At 42.5% G+C, this 21,776-nt stretch overlaps 1 protein-coding gene across 1 annotated transcript in view; it reads right to left on the bottom strand.

The window, feature by feature from the left end:
- Window positions 1–16,892: 16,892 nt before the first annotated feature.
- Window positions 16,893–21,776, bottom strand: part of LOC117965855 (zinc finger and SCAN domain-containing protein 12-like) — a 31,221-nt gene continuing 26,337 nt past the window's right edge. The window contains exon 3 of the mRNA XM_059015824.1: window positions 16,893–21,541. Within this exon, the coding sequence (XP_058871807.1) occupies window positions 20,382–21,506 (1,125 nt within the window). The 5' untranslated portion in view covers window positions 21,507–21,541 and the 3' untranslated portion in view covers window positions 16,893–20,381. The remainder of the gene's footprint in view (window positions 21,542–21,776) is intronic.

Here is a 21,776-nt window from a genome sequence, read left to right on the forward strand (position 1 = left end):
TCGCTGGGGCTCATGTGCATGCTAGGGAGGTGCAGGGACGATTTGGCAAGCTGCTGGGAGCCCGCGTGGGGTCACTGGGCACAGGGCGCGTGCTTGGGAGGTGCCAGGGACCTTTTGGCGAGCCGCTGTGATCCCATGCGGGGTCGCTAGTGTCCGTGCACACGCTGGGGAGGTGCCAGGGACCATTTGGTGAGCCGCTGGGGACACCGCACGGGGTCCTTCACATTTATGTGGAGTTTTAAAGCTAAAACTCTGACTTGTTTCACTTCACTTTGTTAATTCATTGCCACATCTGTTTATAGTTATTTTCTGCATTCCATCACGACTAAAATGATTGCAGATGAGTTATTTTTAATAGGAGACTGTGAACAAGATGGGTTGCAGTGGGTGACGTCAGACCAGAAACACAAAACCAAAACAAACAGGTACTGGCGGGGCAACACTGAAACACTATGGTGTTCAGTTAATTTATTAAACAATAGTAGATAAAAGACTTAAACACAAAACAAAAGGGCACGTTGGCCAAACAAACGGAACCAAACAAGTATCGTGCTGGTTTTGAGCTAGCACGTACAGCAATTGTTTACTTTAAAATGATTACCTCCTAACTCGTTCTACACCCTTCTACGACCTTTTATATTCTGGCCGAGGGGTTAACTAGCTATTAAATCTTATTACCCCTCGGCCACAGTCTGCACGAGTTTAGTAAGGATGCGTGACTGTCAGCTAGTTAAATAATCAGTAGCTGATCAGTCACGCATCCTCACAAGGTTTTAAAATAAAAAATACAAAACAATAACAAATAATGGAGGCGGCTTTTCGTCCACGCCGCAAACAATAATAATACAATCTAAACTGTAAGCACTGCTGGAGAGTATCTAGAACCCCTCCTCTCTGTGTCTCCTCCCTCTATTAATCAGGGTGCATTTCACAGGCAAACCCACAGCAGTTAATGCAGAGGCCATGTATGCCACAGTCCTCCTTTATTGGATTTTTCATCCCTCCCTCCCAGTCCCTCTTCTCTAAGCACCAAGGACAGTCTCCCTCCCTCTCTCCCAGTCCCTAAACTAACCATAGAGCCAAACTCCCTCCCTCTAGGTCCTTTAGCTCTGACCACTAGAGCCAGCCTCCCTCCCTCCCGGTCCCTCACCTCTCAACCCTGCTTGTTTGAGTGTGTGGAGAGCTGTCTGATTCCTTGTCTCTCTCTCACCCTGCAGTAAATGAAGGGGTTCTCCAGGAGTGAGAGCCAGCCTGAATCCAGAGACACTGAGAAGGGGAGCATGTCATCTGAAGGAGACAGACCCATTCTTTCAGAATGAACTGGAGAGCCCTGGGATTCAGCTCCACTCCTGCCCCTGAATTGGAAATGAATCTCACTCATCATGCTGTGAGGATTTAGGACTGAGTACTAAGAATGTTTTCCTGGATGTGGCAGCAATGTGTGCTTCATCTAACTAGAATGACCTCTAAGCCATTGCACCAGTGCAGACACACGCTGGAACCATCTTGGGCATTTTTTAATTGTTTGTTTTATTTCAAGTGGAGCAAATGCTGTTTTTGTTTTGAATTAATTAGTAGTAATTAATCTGCTTTGCTGAGAAACTCCAAGTTTCTTGTTGTATACTGGAGTCCTGCTTCAGTGCACTGGTATTGAAGTACAATTTCTATCAGTGAAACAAAAGCAATTCACTAATTTTGCATTCATGCCAAAACATTTCCATAATTACTATAACACTGTAGTTTATACAGTATATGTGTACTTTATGGACACAAACATTAGTCATTTTAAATATTTCTATAGTGGATCATCTGCACAGTGAAGTTGCCTCAGACTGTTTGACAGTCACAGAGCTGGTGCTTTTGTAGAATCACCATTAACTGTTTATTCCTTTTGGGTAACATATGACTTGTTTGCTTTTATTTCTAAATTAGTTTGCTATCATTAGTGATGAGACAGTACATCAAGAGGCAGGCTTGGTTATTCAGAGAGGGTTTCATTGAAATGCGGGTTAAGTTACTGTATGTTTTCATGAACAAACCCAGGGAAGACATTTACAAATAATGGGAGGGGGGGGGGGGGGGGGGGGGTTACAGAACACTTAACTCACACATTTTGTATTTTTGAGTGTGTGAGTTAAGTGTAGTGTACCCGGGGGGCATGCTGCTGCATGTTTGATAATGTTGGTTTCATGAAGTGAGGAAATAGAAATATACTTTACTGTGTATCCTGGAATTCCTTTGCTAGTGTCTCATGATGTAAGCCCTGGAGTGTGGGCTCAGTCTTCATGAAATGAGAAATGGAATTCCTTTGCTAGTGTATCATGATGTAACCCTGGAGTGTGGGCTCAGTCCTCATGAAATGAGAAATGGAATTCCTTTGCTAGTGTCTCATGATGTAAGCCCTGGAGTGTGGGCTCAGTCTTCATGAAATGAGAAATGGAATTCCTTTGCTAGTGTCTCATGATGTAAGCCCTGGAGTGTGGGCTCAGTCTTCATGAAATGAGAAATGGAATTCCTTTGCTAGTGTCTCATGATGTAAGCCCTGGAGTGTGGGCTCAGTTTGCTTGTTCTCAGTGTGTGAGTTCCTGAGCTGGGCTTTCAACACAGTATCTCTTTGCTTTGTGATGCAATTTAGACATTTTCAGTTTATGTATTAAAAAGTACAGCTAAATCTATTATAAATATACTACATATAAAATAGCCACTGCCACTAAAATAGAATGTTTAATGTTTATAGATTTTTGTATCAATTGCATTCCATAAAAAAGTGTGTATCATGCTATTAAAAGTTAACACCTTTACACATTTCACTATTCAGAAGCCATTAATAAACTTTGCATTGATTTTACACTGAACTGTTGTGAAGTGTTTTTTCTTTATTGCTTTACTGCTCGGCTCCACTATTTGTGCTGCCTGTCTAGGAGAAGAGAAGTAAAAAATCCATGCACCTTTAAATTCTATCAGCAGCAGTGGCTCCTCAAACAGTTGGACTCTGCAGGTATGTAATGCACGGGGCAATAGTGAAACCAGCAGTCAACATTCTGTGGTGGAGCCGGCTAGCTTCTGACAACGTACATCGTCTTTTGCATGTCATTGAATCGGCTTCTCAACAACAAGTGTCCTGTGCGGTCCTTTCCCTGGACGCAGAGAAGGCTTTTGACAGGGTTGAATGGAACTATCTGTGGGCAGTACTAGATCGCTTTGGTTTTGGCCGTTCATTTATTGATTTTATTCATACTCTGTATAATAATCCAACTGCCTGTGCACAGACTGGGTTGGCTAGGTCTTCTCAGTTCACTCTGGGCAGAGGTACTAGGCACGGGTGTCCCCTTTCCCCTCTGCTTTTCGCTCTTTCTCTAGAACCCCTTGCGCATGCTGTCAGGCAGTGCAGTAATATTGCTCCTACTGAAGTAATGGGCTCCAATCACCACATCTCCCTGTATGCTGATGATATTTTGTTATTTATTTTGGATATATCCAGCTCAATTCCCTGTGCTCTGGAATTGTTTGACTTTTTTGGCACTCTTTCTGGCTATAAAATCAATTGGTCTAAATCAGTGCTAATGCCTTTAAACCTAGTGGCCAACGTAACTCCATTACAGTTACAAATTCCTCTACACCTTCACACTTCAAGCTTTACTTATCTAGGTATCAAATTTTATACAAATTTTCAAACAATTCGCAAAGAATTTTTCAAAGGCTCTGAATAAAATGAAAGCTGATTTAAATAGATGGGCTCCACTACATCTTACTTTACATGGCAGAATATCGGTGTTAAAGATGAATATTCTCCCTCGTATAACATTTGTGTTTTCCATGTTGCCCTTGCCTCTTCCCCCTGGATACATTGAAGATATTAACTCAACATGCTTTAAATTTATTTGGAACAGCAAGCGTCCTGGAATACCTTGTATCGTGCGAAAGCACTAGGCGGGTTGGCATTACTGAATTTTAAATTTGTTGTGTTAGTACTTTCTGGTCTGATTGATGTTCAGGTGCCGCTGTGCCCAGGAGTACTCCTTCTGGGTGACGATTCGCAACTTGAAATTCACAGAATGTCAAAACGCTTGTTTCTTGCTGGATTGACTGCAGCCAAGAAGATGATCTTGAGGGCATGGGTAGAGCCTGATATTTCTCTTCTCAACGTTTGGTTATATTTTTTTCATGAGATTATTTTATTAGAAAGATCCACGGCGAGGCTACATTTAGCCAGTTCGGCTACTCTAAATTCATGGTCGACGGCAGCTGATGTCATAGCTGAGCACATTCTCAACGGGGTTTCCCATTAGGCAAATTGCTCTACACACTGCTTTATGATATATTGTATTCATGTCTGTATGCAATTGTATATTTATTTTTGTCGTCATTTATTTTATTTAATTTTTTCGTTTCTTACTGTGTTTTTTTTTTTTTTTTTTTTTTTTTACAATTGTGTCTATATTCTTTGTTATTATGCTAATGTTAAAACAATAAAAAAAAATTGTTCACAAAAAAAACATTCTGTGGTGGAGCAGTGTGGCAGGTCAACAGCAGAGATAGCACCTCAGAGTCTGTGAAGTGCAGTTCAGTGCTTTCACACACTTTTATTAATTCACTAAACAATGTGGATGTGCAGTTTACTTCATTAAACCCATGTGGCTGTGCAGTTTACTTCATTAAACCCATGTGGCTGTGCAGTTTACTTCATTAAAACCATGTGGTTGTACAAAGGTGCCCCGCATGGCTCCAGGCTGTTCCCCCACTCCTGACGGCTGCCAGCCACAAAACACACATTGTCATGTGGAGGGCCTCTGCCCTGCCACAATTCAGAATTATTTAAAAACACTAAAGGACACAATATTTATTTTATTTTATTTTATTGATTTATTTTAAATCATAAACAATTCCTTTTTTTTTAACACATTGTCAAAAGTGTGGAAACCACCCAGTAAGACCAACCTCACTCCCCATGGCATTGACAGCAGCATGGCCTCAGCAGAACACACCCTGCTTATCAAATCACACTTAACAAAGTGGGTAACTGAGACCATAGCATCCTCCTAGCCTGCATGACATGAAAGAGGGATAGAAAGATAACTGATCAGGTTCTGCTTCTTTCTATTTCACACAGTAATCATCTTGATAATGCTTATGACCCAAATCCAAACTAGAATACCATTTCCTCTGATTGGATAAAACCAGGTCCCTCCTTGGCTATTATCCCAGGAGATTCCCCAGGATTACGAGGAACAGAAGTGTTTGAATCCCAAGAGATGGAGCTAGGAAACATAAAGGAGAGCTTACAATGGTGCTATTACACACCCACACATATAGGAGAGCTTACAATGGTGCTGTTACACACCCACACATATAGGAGAGCTTACAATGGTGCTGTTACACACCCACACATATAGGAGAGCTTACAATGGTGCTGTTACACACCCACACATATAGGAGAGCTTACAATGGTGCTGTTACACACCCACACATATAGGAGAGCTTACAATGGTGCTGTTACACACCCACACATATAGGAGAGCTTACAATGGTGCTGTTACACACCCACACATATAGGAGAGCTTACAATGGTGCTGTTACACACCCACACATATAGTAAAAACAACACTTGTTAGGGGACACAAATGCCCCTGCGGCGGCCTTGCGTATCTGCAATTTCAGCTTTTGTAATGAAGGACAGCAGACGCGTGAGGGGCCAAAAGGAAGGCTCTTGCGGGCTGAATTGGGCCAGCTGGGTGCCAATTGAAGAACACTGCACTAGGTGGAGCAGAGACGTAGTCAATATTGTCTGAGAGTTAGTTATGTTAAGGGTTAGAGATGTAGTCAATGTTGTCTCAGAGTTAGTTATGTTAAGGGTTAGGGTTAGAGATGTAGTCAGTGTTGTCTCAGAGTTGGTATGTTAAGGGTTAGAGATGTAGTCAGTGTTGTTTCAGAGTTGGTTATGTTAAGGGTTAGAGATGTAGTCAATGTTGTCTCAGAGTTGTTTATGTTAAGGGTTAGAGATGTAGTCAATATTGTCTCAGAGTTGGTTATGTTAAGGGTTAGGGTTAGAGATGTAGTCAGTGTTGTCTCAGAGTTGGTATGTTAAGGGTTAGAGATGTAGTCAGTGTTGTCTCAGAGTTGGTATGTTAAGGGTTAGAGATGTAGTCAGTGTTGTCTCAGAGTTGGTATGTTAAGGGTTAGAGATGTAGTCAGTGTTGTCTCAGAGTTGGTTATGTTAAGGGTTAGAGATGTAGTCAGTGGTGTCTCAGAGTTGGTTGTGTTAAGGGTTAGAGATGTAGTCAGTGTTGTCTCAGAGTTCGTTATGTTAAGGGTTAGAGATGTAGTCAGTGTTGTCTCAGAGTTGGTTATGTTAAGGGTTAGAGATGTGGTCAGTGTTGTCTCAGAGTTGGTATTTTAAGGGTTAGAGATGTAGTCAGTGTTGTCTCAGAGTTGGTTATGTTAAGGGTTAGAGATGTAGTCAATGTTGTCTCAGAGTTGGTTATGTTAAGGGTTAGAGATGTAGTCAATGTTGTCTCAGAGTTGGTTATGTTAAGGGTTAGAGATGTAGTCAGTGTTGTCTCAGAGTTTGTATGTTAAGGGTTAGAGTTGTAGTCAGTGTTGTCTCAGAGTTGGTTATGTTAAGGGTTAGAGATGTAGTCAGTGTTGTCTCAGAGTTGGTATGTTAAGGGTTAGAGATGTAGTCAGTGTTGTCTCAGAGTTGGTTATGTTAAGGGTTAGAGATGTAGTCAGTGTTGTCTCAGAGTTGGTTATGTTAAGGGTTAGCGATGTAGTCAGTGTTGTCTCAGAGTTGGTTATGTTAAGGGTTAGAGATGTAGTCAGCGTTGTTTCAGAGTTGGTATGTTAAGGGTTAGAGATGTAGTCAGTGTTGTTTCAGAGTTGGTTATGTTAAGGGTTAGAGATGTAGTCAGCGTTGTCTCAGAGTTGGTTATGTTAAGGGTTAGAGATGTAGTCAATGTTGTCTCAGAGTTGGTTATGTTAAGGGTTAGAGATGTAGTCAGTGTTGTCTCAGATTTGGTTATGTTAAGGGTTAGAGATGTAGTCAGTGTTGTCTCAGAGTTGGTTATGTTAAGGGTTAGAGATGTAGTCAGTGTTGTCTCAGAGTTGGTTATGTTAAGGGTTAGAGATGTAGTCAATGTTGTCTCAGATTTGGTTATGTTAAGGGTTAGAGATGTAGTCAGTGTTGTCTCAGAGTTGGTTATGTTAAGGGTTAGAGATGTAGTCAGTGTTGTCTCAGAGTTGGTTATGTTAAGGGTTAGAGATGTAGTCAATGTTGTCTCAGATTTGGTTATGTTAAGGGTTAGAGATGTAGTCAGTGTTGTTTCAGAGTTGGTATGTTAAGGGTTAGAGATGTAGTCAGTGTTGTCTCAGAGTTGGTTATGTTAAGGGTTAGAGATGTAGTCAGTGTTGTCTCAGAGTTGGTTATGTAAGGGTTAGAGATGTAGTCAGTGTTGTTTCAGAGTTGGTATGTTAAGGGTTAGTCAGCGTTGTCTCAGAGTTGGTTATGTTAAGGGTTAGAGATGTAGTCAGTGTTGTCTCAGAGTTGGTTATGTTAAGGGTTAGAGATGTAGTCAGCGTTGTTTCAGAGTTCGTTATGTTAAGGGTTAGAGATGTAGTCAATGGGGAGGGTGTTATGATTATACAGGGTGCAAATCGTGTTGAAAATTGGTGCTAAACTGTTTCGAAAATGTTATCATCAGAGAGCCTAATGTTTAAAACCAAAAAGTGTATGCAAAACAAATACTAGAAAAAAAGAAATGTAATGCTGTTAAGATGTAATCATCCAATTGGAATACTTGCTGTCTGTAGTATCATTTGTTGCTAGGGAAGAGTTATCTTTGTCAGTACTGTCTCATTACATGCAAGAGTGTCGTTGTATTGGGCATGACTGGAGAATCAGACCCACTGAACAAAGAGATCCACCTTAAAGTTCAATTTTACAACAACAGGGGGTTAGACTGGAGAATAATAATGTAACCTTTGCCTCTGAAACACTGTGATTCGGCATTTCTGCTGTGTGTTGAAGGGGGTAGTGTACAGTATAGTGTGATTCTGCATTTCTGCTGTGTGTTGAGGGGGGTAGTGTACAGTATAGTGTGATTCTGCATTTCTGCTGTGTGTTGAGGGGGGTAGTGTACAGTATAGTGTGATTCGGCAGTTCTGCTGTGTATTGAAGGGGTAGTGTACAGTATAGTGTGATTCTGCAGTTCTGCTGTGTATTGAAGGGGTAGTGTACAGTATGGTGTGATTCTGCAGTTCTGCTGTGTATTGAAGGGGTAGTGTACAGAATAGTGTGATTCGGCAGTTCTGCTGTGTATTGAAGGGGTAGTGTACAGTATAGTGTGATTCTGCAGTTCTGCTGTGTATTGAAGGGGTAGTGTACAGTATAGTGTGATTCTGCAGTTCTGCTGTGTATTGAAGGGGTAGTGTACAGTATAGTGTGATTCTGCAGTTCTGCTGTGTATTGAAGGGGTAGTGTACAGTATGGTGTGATTCTGCAGTTCTGCTGTGTATTGAAGGGGTAGTGTACAGTATAGTGTGATTCTGCAGTTCTGCTCTGTATTGAAGGGGTAGTGTACACTATAGTGTGATTCTGCAGTTCTGCTGTGTATTGAAGGGGTAGTGTACAGTATAGTGTGATTCTGCAGTTCTGCTGTGTATTGAAGGGGTAGTGTACAGTATAGTGTGATTCTGCAGTTCTGCTCTGTATTGAAGGGGTAGTGTACAGTATAGTGTGATTCTGCAGTTCTGCTCTGTATTGAAGGGGTAGTGTACAGTATAGTGTGATTCTGCAGTTCTGCTCTGTATTGAAGGGGTAGTGTACAGTATTGTGTGATTCTGCAGTTCTGCTGTGTATTGAAGGGGTAGTGTACAGTATAGTGTGATTCTGCAGTTCTGCTGTGTATTGAAGGGGTAGTGTACAGTATAGTGTGATTCTGCAGCTCTGCTGTGTATTGAAGGGGTAGTGTACAGTATAGTGTGATTCTGCAGTTCTGCTGTGTATTGAAGGGGTAGTGTACAGTATAGTGTGATTCTGCAGTTCTGCTGTGTATTGAAGGGGTAGTGTACAGTATAGTGTGATTCTGCAGCTCTGCTGTGTATTGAATGGGTAGTGTACAGTAGTGTGATTCTGCAGTTCTGCTCTGTATTGAAGGGGTAGTGTAAAGTATAGTGTGATTCTGCAGTTCTGCTCTGTATTGAAGGGGTAGTGTACAGTATAGTGTGATTCTGCAGTTCTGCTCTGTATTGAAGGGGTAGTGTACAGTATAATCCAGAGGTGTCCAAACCGTGGCTAGCGAGTCGCATGCAGCTCCTGGGCAATTCAAGTGCAGCTCCCAGTGAAATGCTGGGTGACGCGCACTTTGCAGCTCGAATGAACTGGAGAAAGAATAATAAACAAACCATAGAGAAAAAGTCAAAATAAACACAAAGGGTTTATTGTTTTTGTTGTTTGTAATCATTCCTGTATCTCACTTTATTCTCTCCCCTTCTCTATCTTCAGTTTCTTTAGCCTGCATGTTCACTGCAAGGACATTTTGTCACTTGATGACCTTTGACCGTGCGCTGGCACATGCGTATTTCCTGAGTGTCCTGAGCTGGGCTTTGAACCCACTGGAGCCGCAGCTGAGAACAAGCCAGACCCACGACTCAGGGGTTTTGTTTTAGATCAGATAACAAGATGAGAAACATTATACACAGAACTCTGTTTTATTGTTTTTATTGATTTTTCCCCATTAATTTATTAAGACTTAGAAACTTTTTGCATTGTGCTGCAATGTAGACACTTTTTAAGTTTGTGTATTAAATAATTGGCCACTGCCAGCAAAATAAAACTGGATAAATATATTTTTGTATCTATTCCATTTTATTAAAAAGTATGAAGTGTATATCATGCTATTAAAAGAGAACACCTTACACGTCACTATTCAGAAGCCACTGATAAACTTAGCATTGATTTTACACTGAAGTGTTGAAGTATTGTTTCTTTACTGCTTGGCCGCAATATTTGTCCCGCCTCTCTAGGAGAAAAAAAAATAATCCTGCAGATTTATTTAAATTCTATCGGGAGCAATGGATCCTCAAACAGGTTTGGACTGTACAGGTATGTCATGCAGGTGGAAATGCCAAAACCAGGGAGGCTGTGTGGTCCAGTGGTTAAAGAAACAGGCTTGTAACGAGGAGGTCCCTGGTTCAAATCCCACCTCAGCCACTGTCTTATTGTGTGACCATAAGTAAGTCATTTAACTGCCTTGTGCTCTGTCTTTTGGGTGAGCCGTAATTGTAAGTGACTCTGCAGCTGATGCATTGTTCACACACCCTAGCCTCTGTAAGTCGCCTTGGATAAAGGCGTCTACTAAATAAACAAATTATTATTATTTTAAAAAATTAAGGTAAAATAAAATAATACTTAAAGTTTAATTTATTAAAAAAAAATATGTTTACCTTGTCCTTTTTTTTCTCTTTGTAGTGTTAATAATAATGTACAGTATGCACTGTGATATGGTCAAACATAGAGCTGAACTTCGGCTGTGCTTTTAATTAGTGTTGAGGTAACTTTAACTTGATCTTGTAACTCATGAGATGAAGTTCTGCGTGTGAGACACTTTTCTGCAGTGCTGTTAAAGAACCCCACTGAAGTATTGAATTCATCATCTAAAGCTGTGCGAGTTCAAGCTTTCTGAATCCTCTAAGTTGCAGCATCTCTTGTCCAGGGATGTCCTGCCCCATTCACAGGGATTGAAGACCTTAACATTAATGTCCCAAGTGACGAATTTTAATGGTTTCCTGTGTGTTTATTTTGTATATTTTAAATGTGCGTAGAATCTGCTCCTCTTAAACCCCTGCTGTTTGTTTTTTGCTGTGCTGATTCATGGACAGGGTGCTGTTCTGCCTAGCAACAGGAAGCCCCACCTGGTTAGTGCCACGGCCAATGGAGCTCTAGGTGGGACTATATAAGGCAGGAAGTTGAGGCAGGAATCAGATGACTGGACAGGCAACAGGTGGGCGTGGGGGCGTGGGGGCGTGGGGGCGTGGGGGCGTGGGGGCGTGGGGGCCTTGGAAGAATCATCTCGGGAAATCGGCTGTTTGCTGGATTATTTTTCTTCTGGCTGGAACGCTGCTGAGGGAACTGGCCAGAGTTTCAATCATTGGACCCAACGGGTTTGGAAAAACCTTTTTTTTTATTATTCTTATCTTTTTGTTCGGGACAGTATAGGATGGAAGGCTGTATTTTGTGGCTGTTACTATATGTGATAACCAACATAGCTATCTTATCTAAACAAAAAAAACAAAACAAAGGGATTCACAGTCATGTTTTTTTTGTTGTTACTTTATTGTTTTAATTTGGACACTTTAATTTTTTCTGTTTTCTTTTGTTCACTCGCTTTTGTTATTGCACTGTTTCTGGAACAAGATACGGGTTACTGGTTGGTGTCCCAGCTTTTGCACACCTGGGCTTTTCTCCCCACGGATCTGGGAGAGGGCTTATATTTTGAATTCTACCCGTGCTGAAAGAAATAAGAAAGGATTACTTGTGTTATTGTTTACACAGACGGACAAATTCCTAGTCTATTTTTTTTATTGCAGAAAAAAAGCAATTACTTAGCTACGCTGGTTGGCCCCGTACCACCCTTCTGGGTGTATTCGAGGCCTACGGTGTGTTACTTACCTTACCTCCAGGTTTTCCAGTCCAGCTTCCAGGTCGGGCGTGGTGGCAGTACACAGAGGATCGTAGGAACATGGGAGAGGAGAGAAACGCGAAGTGAAAGACTGGCTGAAGGGAAGTGACCAGAGCTTCTGGGTGGAAGCAGTGATTTACTTACCTGTGGTACAGTTCCTGACGGCCCCTTTTTTCTTTACCCCGCTTCCTGGTCGCAGGTTCTTTGGGGTCGTGGTCGATCGGCTGGGAGAGGTCCAGCAGAGAGCAGCTGTCCTACCAGCGACGAGGAGTCCGATTACGGACCAAGCGAGTTGGAGGGGGAGACCCCGGGAGAGTGGGACTTACCCCCGGACTATTTCTTTCTGTTTCGTCCCATCTTTGTGTTACACAATGTTTGCATTAATGGGGAGAACAAATGTGATTGTGCTTTTAAACTGCTGTTGTCTTTTATCCACTGCTTTGCCCAGGTTACTTCCAACATCACCAGTTACATGAATGTACTGACGTACCAGCCCACCCAGTAGCTTCTACCAGACTCCATTCACTCAGGCTATTGTGTGCACCTACACCAAGAGAGTACTGCGGAGCTGCCTTCTCTGCTTGTAGGTCTTGAACCCTTCCCTTTGCTGCCCCCTTTAGGCAGCAGTGACTGGTGCAGCTGCAAGCTGACTTGGTTTTTGTTCCAGTAGGAGCTGTAGTTTGAGCAGCATGTGAGGGAACCTGATTTAAAATGACCTCCTAATGAGGTTTCTTTTACCCACTTTGACCTCTCATGCATACTCAAGGAGCTGTTGCAGTTGCTATTCACTTCTACAGAGTTGGTGCTCCCAATAGGTTTAGTTCAGTTTTATAAAGACTCGTCTTGGCGTGTGTTGCTGCTCTAACCAAAGCTCTCTACCTGTGTCTCTCCAGACTTGCTGGCTGGACTCCTCCAGTATATAACCCTGCACTCGGGGATGCGTCTAGGTTTGGGAAGCTGGAGTTTACCATGGGGATTATGAATGGTGAGTTTGCTGTCCTGCAATGTACCCTTGGTCTATTAGTTTAGGAAGGTGTCCAGTGCAACACTAACCTGACCTCTCATGCATACTCAAGGAGCTGTTGCAGTTGCTATTCACTTCTACAGTCTATTAGTTTAGGAAGGTGTCCAGTGCAACACTAACCTGGCAGGGCAGCAGCCTGTGCTGCTCATTGGGTCATTTCCTCCAGTCCAGTAGAACATGTTGATCTAATTCCTCTGGAGCTGGCCAATGCTGCTCTTTCCTGGCTAGTGAGATGAGTTGGGTGGGTTGCTGTTCTCATGCTCCTCTCCTTCACGTCTCGGATGAATTCTCAGCCCCACGCACCTCCAGTCTGTTCTTCCTGGGGTCCCCCATCAACATCGCGGCCGCAGTGAAGCAGCAATTCCACATGCCGCTGATGGTCTACATGGAAGAGTGTGTCGCTGCCAGCACTCCAGAGCTGAGCCTTACAAGCCAGACCTACCCGCTCATCACCAACCATGGGCAGATATTCACTGCAAGCTGTATAGGAAATGCACAGTTTAAATTTGAATGTTTAGCACTTGGGAGCACCGTAGTCCTGCTTGCAAACTATGCCATCTTTTACAAGGGGTGCTCAGGAAAGGGGTGCAGCATGCTTGTGCACTTGTCCGTGTCATGCTACCTTGGTCTCAGACCCTAGTGGTCCCCAGTCCTGGTGAGAGCCTCCTCCTGCTCAGTGCTCTCGTTTGTCCCTGCAGATGCTTTGTAGATGGCCAGGCTGCTAACTCCAGTTTCTTCCCCGAGTCCAGACCTCTGAGATCTGTCTGGTTGTCCAGGCCTTCAAGTTTACACAACTGAACACAGATGTGAGTATCTGATGGATTAGTGTGGATTGTATTGGAGGGCACAAGGCAGCTAGTAAGATATGTATAAAATTCAGAGGTTCAAGAGCAGTAACATTTAACTTTTCCTAGGTCTATATCCACTGCCGGTTGCTGGCCTGGGACCCGACCCAAGAAAGCCTGTTCATTCAACCAGAGAACCAGGAGGTAAGGACTGGACCCTGCTGAGGCTGCTCTCTGTACAAGGGGAGTGCAGGGCTGTGAGTCCAGTTAACCAACACCACAGTGACCCGGGAATAGTTTCTTAATCTGCGCATTAGTTCTGGGCTGCCTTACAGTTGTGTGGAGAATTTCATTAAAATGCTTTCTCACTGTTGCCAGGAACTGGGATAACAAGGGGTGTGTGCAAGTCCCTCGGGAACCTGTGCTAAAGAGAGTCTTAAATAAATCTGGGTATATTGTGGAACCTTCTGTGCATTCACTCCTGCATTTCTACATGTTCATGTAGTGGGTGGAAGTCCTGGGGGGGACAACTTAATTGTACTGCCCTGTCCAGTAGAAGTCTCTTGCGCTGTACTTGGGTTCAGTGTCCTGCTCTTGTGTTGCAGCTGGGAGCTCCTGGATAACTCTGCTCAGAGCTCTGTGTGCAGCTGCTGTACCTCCAACTGCAGTATGAGGAAGAGAAGGGACACTGGTACTAATGCTGCTATTTCTATATACTGTAATTTCACAGGTAGCTGTGGGGTTTCATTTGGCTTTTCTACAATGGTGAGTGACTTTTATGGCAGCCAACTGAGGATGCTCACATAGGGCTGCAGCACCTCAATATTGGTTACCAAAGAACTGCTCCCCCACCCAACCAGAGATGCTGCTTGATGTCTTGCTGGTACTCTGCTCAATGACTTGTTGGCAACAAAGTTGTTTCAACCAGCATCCCCTGAGCCTGCCCCCTGTTGTCGTGACTGTGATACTGCATGAGGCATTGTGTAAAGCAGCAGCAGGTCCTGTTTCTAACCAGGCTTCCTTTCTCCTGAGCAGCTGAAGAGGGGCTGAGACACACTGCAGTGCTGGGACCCCTGAGGATCCTTCCTGAAGAGCTGTCTACTGGAGGTCAGTTCTACCAGGGAAGCCCTGCTCTGTCACTGGAGGGTGAGTTCAGACTGCAGCCTCCAATCCAGTGTACACGTGGCTTCCTTGTCTATGGCTGGCTGGCTTGCATGTATAAAAACATGGCCCTGACTTCATCTCTACAGTACAAGTTCCCCTGTAGTCATGCTGAAGGAGTAACATGTGTTGTACCACTTCTGCCAAAACCTTAAAATCCACTGCATAGAACTACAGTTTTGCCACAAAGCTGTGACTAGACTTTAATGTTTCTAGTATTTGGAACACAGGGACTTTGCCCACCCTGAACAGTGTCCTGCAGGTCCTAAAGTAACACTTCTATAGAAGCTGGAGACCATGCCTGCACTGGGAGCCTTCCTGTTCCTAACTCCTTCTGTGCTCTCCTCTCCCAGAACCCCAGCAGGCTGTAGCCTGGCTGCCTGTCCTGGCTGCTCCTCTGCTCCTGATGGCTCTCCTGGGAGCCCTGTCTCTGGGCTGCTACGTGCATGAGTGGCGTCGTTCCACACTCTGCTCCAAGTCCAGCAGTGAGCTCCTCATTCCTGCCCCCACTGATGAAATGCAGGCAGCATGGTTTCCAGCACAGCAATTCTGATTTCTTTGTATGTTTCAAAATAATAAAATGGCTACATAAACATCACTGGTATGTCTAATTTCTGCCAGTGAGCAACTGTTGGAGCTGTGTGTGTAGATGCTTTCAAGGGAATCCAACATGTTCCTGCTGAATAAATGCTCACCCTGGATAACTGAGTAACAGGATTGGTACATGGCTTAATAACTAGAACTGCCAGGCAGTTTTATGGATCCCAAGCCCCACTAGCAAATATTTAAGCAATTACTGGAAGAAGCGGTCTTAGTTCTTGATATTTAACAAGTTTGAAATCGGTGACTTCACCAGTTCTCCACAAGAAGATTTTAAATGCAATAAATGCATCAGGTGGCCATCTTGGTTCACCCACAAACACCATTTTTGAAAAAAGTTAATTGTACTGACACAGGCATGATGGAGTTAATCAAATAAATCGTTTTTAAACTGAAACGGTTTTAAAATTTGAAAATGTAGGTCTGGCACCCATCTTGTTTAACAGAACACAATTTTGCCACATTTGAATTCTATTGTCTGTGTGATGCTGCTACCATGTTGGGAGTAAGTTGGTTAAATGGTTTTTGAGCAGAAGCAGTTTGTTCACAGAGATGTTGTCACTGGTTAAAGGGATTGTCTTCACAGAGATGCGTCCTCCCTGGTTAAAGGGATTGTCTTAACAGAGATGTGTCCTCCCTGGTTAAAGGTATTATCCACAGTCTGATACCGCAAAAGTCTAAAGTGACAAACTTCTAAATGCCAGTTTGTTGTTCAGTATATGGAAAACTACACAGCGGTATGTAATTTCATATTTTAACGTAAAATGATTCAACAGGTTACATCCAACTATGAAGCTAAATGAGTTAATTCTATAGGGTGATGCAACACTTTTGGCCAGAGCTGCACAGATGCACATCATTGGGTTTCCTCTACAAGTCTGTTTGAATCATGTTTCTTTGAGTGAGAATCAGTTCTAGCAAACACATATTTTCAATGTAAAACATGATATCTGCTCCTACACGAGGTTAAAGAAATCTCTGCTTGCACAAGCTATGCTTTTCAACTGTCTTGCACTTCCTGGGTCATTTCATCTGGAGAGTGAAACTGTCTCCACCCCTTCACTGGCCTCTTTCCTGTCAATAACCAATCAGCTGCTTCCCCTTTTGACTGACATGCTTTCAGCCAATAATATGCTTTGACCCAGAAGACACTGCTGAGGTGAAATGATCCAGTGAGTACAAGTGCAAACAGATAACCTGAGAAAAAGGAACAGAAACAGAGTTTCCTTTAACCTGAAGAAGCACCAGATATCGTTTTGCAATTAAAACACGTGTGCTCTACAGGAACACATTGCACATGCATGTAGCTAATGGAAGTGCAACATGGCAAAGATGTGTGGAATTATTCTGTCATCTACAATTAATTTAACATGGTCTATATTCATTGTATGAAAAAAAAAAGCTTTGCCACAGATATGAGGCAGACCCATCAAACAGGAATATATCCCCTTTAATACAATGCCCAGAACGTCCTTGTCAGACTCTGGAAACAGGGGTATCAGTCTCAGTGCACAAGGTGTATTTGTTTGTTAGTTTGGAACCCCAGTCTGACGTCTGTGTCTTTCATGTGCAGTATGACTCCATGGACATTGGGACAGTTTAGAACAGTTCAACTCCCACCCCAATGCAGAAATCAAAACATATGGACATAGTTTAGATATTTTATTTAACATCATGTCATCAAAAAAAACTGCAAAATTGTATAGCAAAAGTCTACTGGAAGCCATAATACTAGTATGGTATTTCATGTTAGATTTTGAAATGTCTGATTTTTCAATTGTCAGTTTTTCATTAAGTACATGGAAAACTACAAAGCGGTATGTAATTCAATATGTTAACATAACATTATTCCACAGATTTCATTCGACTTTATGAAGCAAAATCAGTTAATTCTATAAAGTTATATTCTAATAGACTTAGCTGTGCTTTTTAATATGTAAACTGAAAATGTATAAATAGCTACACAATGCAAAGAGATTCTTATACATTCATAGAAAAAAAAATGTAAAAACAATAAAACAGTGTTATGCGTATAAGGTTTATCATCTTGTCATTTGATCTAAAACAAAATCCCTGAGTCGTGGGTCTGGCTTGTTCTCAGCTGCGTCCCCAGTGTGTTCAAAGCCCAGCTCAGGACACTGGAAATGCAGCTGAACTCACACACTGAGAACAAGCAGGCAGCAGAGAAGACTGAGCCCACACTCCAGGGCTTACATCATGATACACTAGCAAAGGAATTCCATTTCTCATTTCATGAAGACTGAGCCCACACTCCAGGGCTTACATCATGATACACTAGCAAAGGAATTCCATTTCTCATTTCATGAAGACTGAGCCCACACTCCAGGGCTTACATCATGATACACTAGCAAAGGAATTCCATGACACAGAGAGAATTCCATTTCTCATTTCATGAAGCCAATATTATCAAACCTGCAGCAGCATCTCCCCCTTTGACAAGCTTGTATTTTCCAATGTGTCCCTTGGGTTTGTTCAGTTCCACTGCAGATCTAGCTCAGGAATCAATGGCAGTTTAAACAATGACAAACCTTTTACATACAGAGGTAATGGAAACACCATAATGTACCCTTTATATACCAGATACTGGAAATCAAACTCAATTTAAATGAAACCCTTTCTAAATAGCTAAGCCTGCCTCAGGGTGTACTGTATTGTCACTCTAATGATAGCATACCAATACAAGATACAAGCAAACAAGCCATATGTTGCCCAAAGGATAAAACAGCTAATGGTGATTCCACAAAAGCACCAGCTCTGTTACTGTCAAACAGTCTGAGGCAACTTCACTCTGCAGATTGTTTAGATCAATTATTCATAAACTGTAGAAACTATGAATGTAGTAATAATGGTAATGTTGCAGCATGTACAGTACTGTGCAAAAGTTTTAGGCAGGTGTGAAAAAATGCTGTAAAGTAAGAATGCTTTCAAAAATAGACATGTTAATAGATTATATTTATCAATTAACTAAATGCAAAGTGAGTGAACAGAAGAAAAATCTAAATCAAATCCATATTTGGTGTGACCACCCTTTGCCTTCAAAACAGCATCAATTCTTCTAGGTACATTTGCACAAAGTCAGGGATTTTGTAGGCATATAGTCAGGTGTATGATTAAACAATTATACCAACAGGTGCTAATGATCATCAATTCAATATGTAGGTTGAAACACAATCATTAACTGAAACAGAAACAGCTGTGTAGGAGGAATAAAACTGGGTGAGGAACAGCCAAACTCAGCTAACAAGGTGAGGTTGCTGAAGACAGTTTACTGTCAAAAGTCATACACCATGGCAAGACTGAGCACAGCAACAAGACACAAGGTAGTTATACTGCATCAGCAAGGTCTCTCCCAGGCAGAAATTTCAAGGCAGACAGGGGTTTCCAGATGTGCTGTCCAAGCTCTTTTGAAGAAGCACAAAGAAACGGGCAACGTTGAGGACCGTTGAGAAACTTACTGCAGCAGATGAAAGACACATCATGCTTACTTCCCTTCGCAATCGGAAGATGTCCAGCAGTGCCATCAGCTCAGAATTGGCAGAAAACAGTGGGACCCTAGTACACCCATCTACTGTCCGGAGAAATCTTGTCAGAAGTGGCCTTCATGGAAGACTTGCGGCCAAAAAGCCATACCTCCGACGTGGAAACAAGGCCAAGCGACTCAACTATGCACGAAAACACAGGAACTGGGGTGCAGAAAAATGGCAGCAGGTGCTCTGGACTGATGAGTCAAAATTTGAAATATTTGGCTGTAGCAGAAGGCAGTTTGTTCGCCGAAGGGCTGGAGAGCGGTACACGAATGAGTGTCTGCAGACAACAGTGAAGCATGGTGGAGGTTCCTTGCAAGTTTGGGGCTGCATTTCTGCAAATGGAGTTGGGGATTTGGTCAGAATTAATGGTCTCCTCAATGCTGAGAAGTACAGGCAGATACTTATCCATCATGCAATACCATCAGGGAGGCATCTGATTGGCCCCAAACTTATTCTGCAGCATGACAACGACCCCAAACATACAGCGAAAGTCATTAAGAACTATCTTCAGCGTAAAGAAGAACAAGAAGGAGTCCTGGAAGTGATGGTATGGCCCCCACAGGGCCCTGATCTCAACATCATCGAGTCTGTCTGGGATTACATGAAGAGAGAGAAGCAACTGAGGCTGCCTAAATCCACAGAAGAACTGTGGTTAGTTCTCCAAGATGTTTGGGCCAACCTACCTGCCGAGTTCCTTCAAAAACTGTGTGCAAGTGTACCTAGAAGAATTGATGCTGTTTTGAAGGCAAAGGGTGGTCACACCAAATATTGATTTGATGTAGATTTTTCTTCTGTTCACTCACTTTGCATTTTAATTGATAAATATAAACTATTAACATGTCTATTTTTGAAAGCATTCTTACTTTACAGCATTTTTTCACACCTGCCTAAAACTTTTGCACAGTACTGTATGTTTTGCAGATTTTTTAACGAATGCAACATTTATGAAAATTGTTTTTGGAGTTTTTCAGCATTTAAACACTCAGCAAAGCAGATTCATTCATTCACAAACAGCATCTGCTCCAGTGCAAAGTTTGCACCACTTGAAATAAAACAAAGAATTAAAAGAAACAGTTTGTTTCAGCTTGTGTCTTCACTGGTGCTAGTTAGATGAAGCACACATTGCTGCCACACCCATGAAGATATTCTTAGTTTTAGTTTCTTTTAAACAATCCACTTCTGTATCTTATATTGTTCTCAGACATTGGAACAGTAATGTCATTTTTAGCTCAAATTACATTAAACATATATTATGTATGTTACTGGCAGCTTAATGTGTTGGATTCGTATCACACATATAAAAGTGTTCATAGAAAAAGCTTGGCATATATTTCCAATGTGTCTGTTCTAAGTAGAATCACCCTGTAACTCTGTCCTAAATCCTCACAGCATGATGGGTGAGATTCATTTCCAATTCAGGGGCAGGAGTGGAGCTGAATCCCAGGGCTCTCCAGTTCATTCTGAAAGAATGGGTCTGTCTCCTTCAGTTTGACATGGTCCCCTTCTCAGTGTCTCTGGATTCAGGCTGGCTCTCACTCCTGGAGACCCCCTTCATTTACTGCAGGGTGAGAGACAGACAAGGAATCAGTCAGTTGTCCACACACTCAAACAAGCAGGGTGGAGAGGTGAGGGATTGGGAGGGAGGGAGGCTGGCTCCAGTGTGAATTCGTTGGTGTCTTTTTAGGTTTCCTAACTGACTGAAGCTCTCCCCACATTCAGTACATTGATATGGCTTCTCTCCAGTGTGAATTCGCTGGTGTCTTTTTAGGTGTCCTAACTGCCTGAAGCTCTCGCCACATTCATTACAGTGATACGGCTTCTCTCCTCTGTGAATTCGCTGGTGTTTCTGTAGGTTTCCTGACTCAACAAAGCTCTCCCCACAATCAAAACAGCGATATGGCTTCTCTCCAGTGTGAATTCGCTGGTGTCTTTTTAGGGTTCCTAACTGCGTGAAGCTCTCCCCACATTCAGTACAGTGATATGGCTTCTCTCCAGTGTGAATTCGCTGGTGTGTTTTTAGGTTTCCTAACTGACTGAAGCTCTTCACACATTCATTACAATGATATATCTTTGGCCGGAATATATTTTCTGAATCCTTAAACAAGTCAATAGACTCCTCTTTAATGTGGACAGGCTCCAGTTCAGTCTCTTCCTCTTTAATGTGGACAAGCTCCAGTTCAGTCTCTTCTTTCATGTGGACAGGCTCCAGTTCAGTCTCTTCTTTCATGTGGACAGGCTCCAGTTCAGTCTCTTCTTTCATGTGGACAGGCTCCAGTTCAGTCTCTTCTTTCATGTGGACAGGCTCCAGTTCAGTCTCTTCTTTCATGTGGACAGGCTCCAGTTCAGTCTCTTCTTTCATGTGGACAGTCTCCAGTTCAGTCTCTTCTTTAATGTGGACAGGCTCCAGTTCAGTCTCTTCTTTCATGTGGACAGGCTCCAGTTCAGTCTCTTCTTTCATGTGGACAGGCTCCAGTTCAGTCTCTTCTTTAATGTGGACGGGCTCCAGTTCAGTCTCTTCTTTAATGTGGACAGGCTCCAGTTTAGTCTCTTCTTTAATGTGGACAGGCTCCAGTTCAGTCTCTTCTTTAATGTGGACAGGCTCCAGTTCAGTCTCTTGTTTAATGTGGACAGGCTCCAGTTCAGGCATCTCCTGTTTAATGCAGTTAGGTACCAATTCCTGAACCTCCTCCTGTTTAATGTAAACAGACTCCATCTTTGTTCCTTGGCTTTCACCAAGATAAGACAGTCCTGAAAACAGAAGATACAATTAAGTATTATGATCTGTTCTCTATAATAATAATAGTAATAATAATAATAATAATAATAATAATAATAATAATAATAAGTTTTAGGCAGGGATTTCCGCATTGTGTGTTTCACAGATGTGAAGGTTAGGTGGTACAGTATTAACAAGATGCAATGCATGATGCTGCAGCTGTCACTGAATAAACAAAAGACGTTTTTCATAAACTTGTGACTAGTT

This window comes from Acipenser ruthenus, chromosome 51, assembly GCF_902713425.1.
Source record: "Acipenser ruthenus chromosome 51, fAciRut3.2 maternal haplotype, whole genome shotgun sequence".
Classification (NCBI taxonomy): domain Eukaryota; kingdom Metazoa; phylum Chordata; class Actinopteri; order Acipenseriformes; family Acipenseridae; genus Acipenser; species Acipenser ruthenus.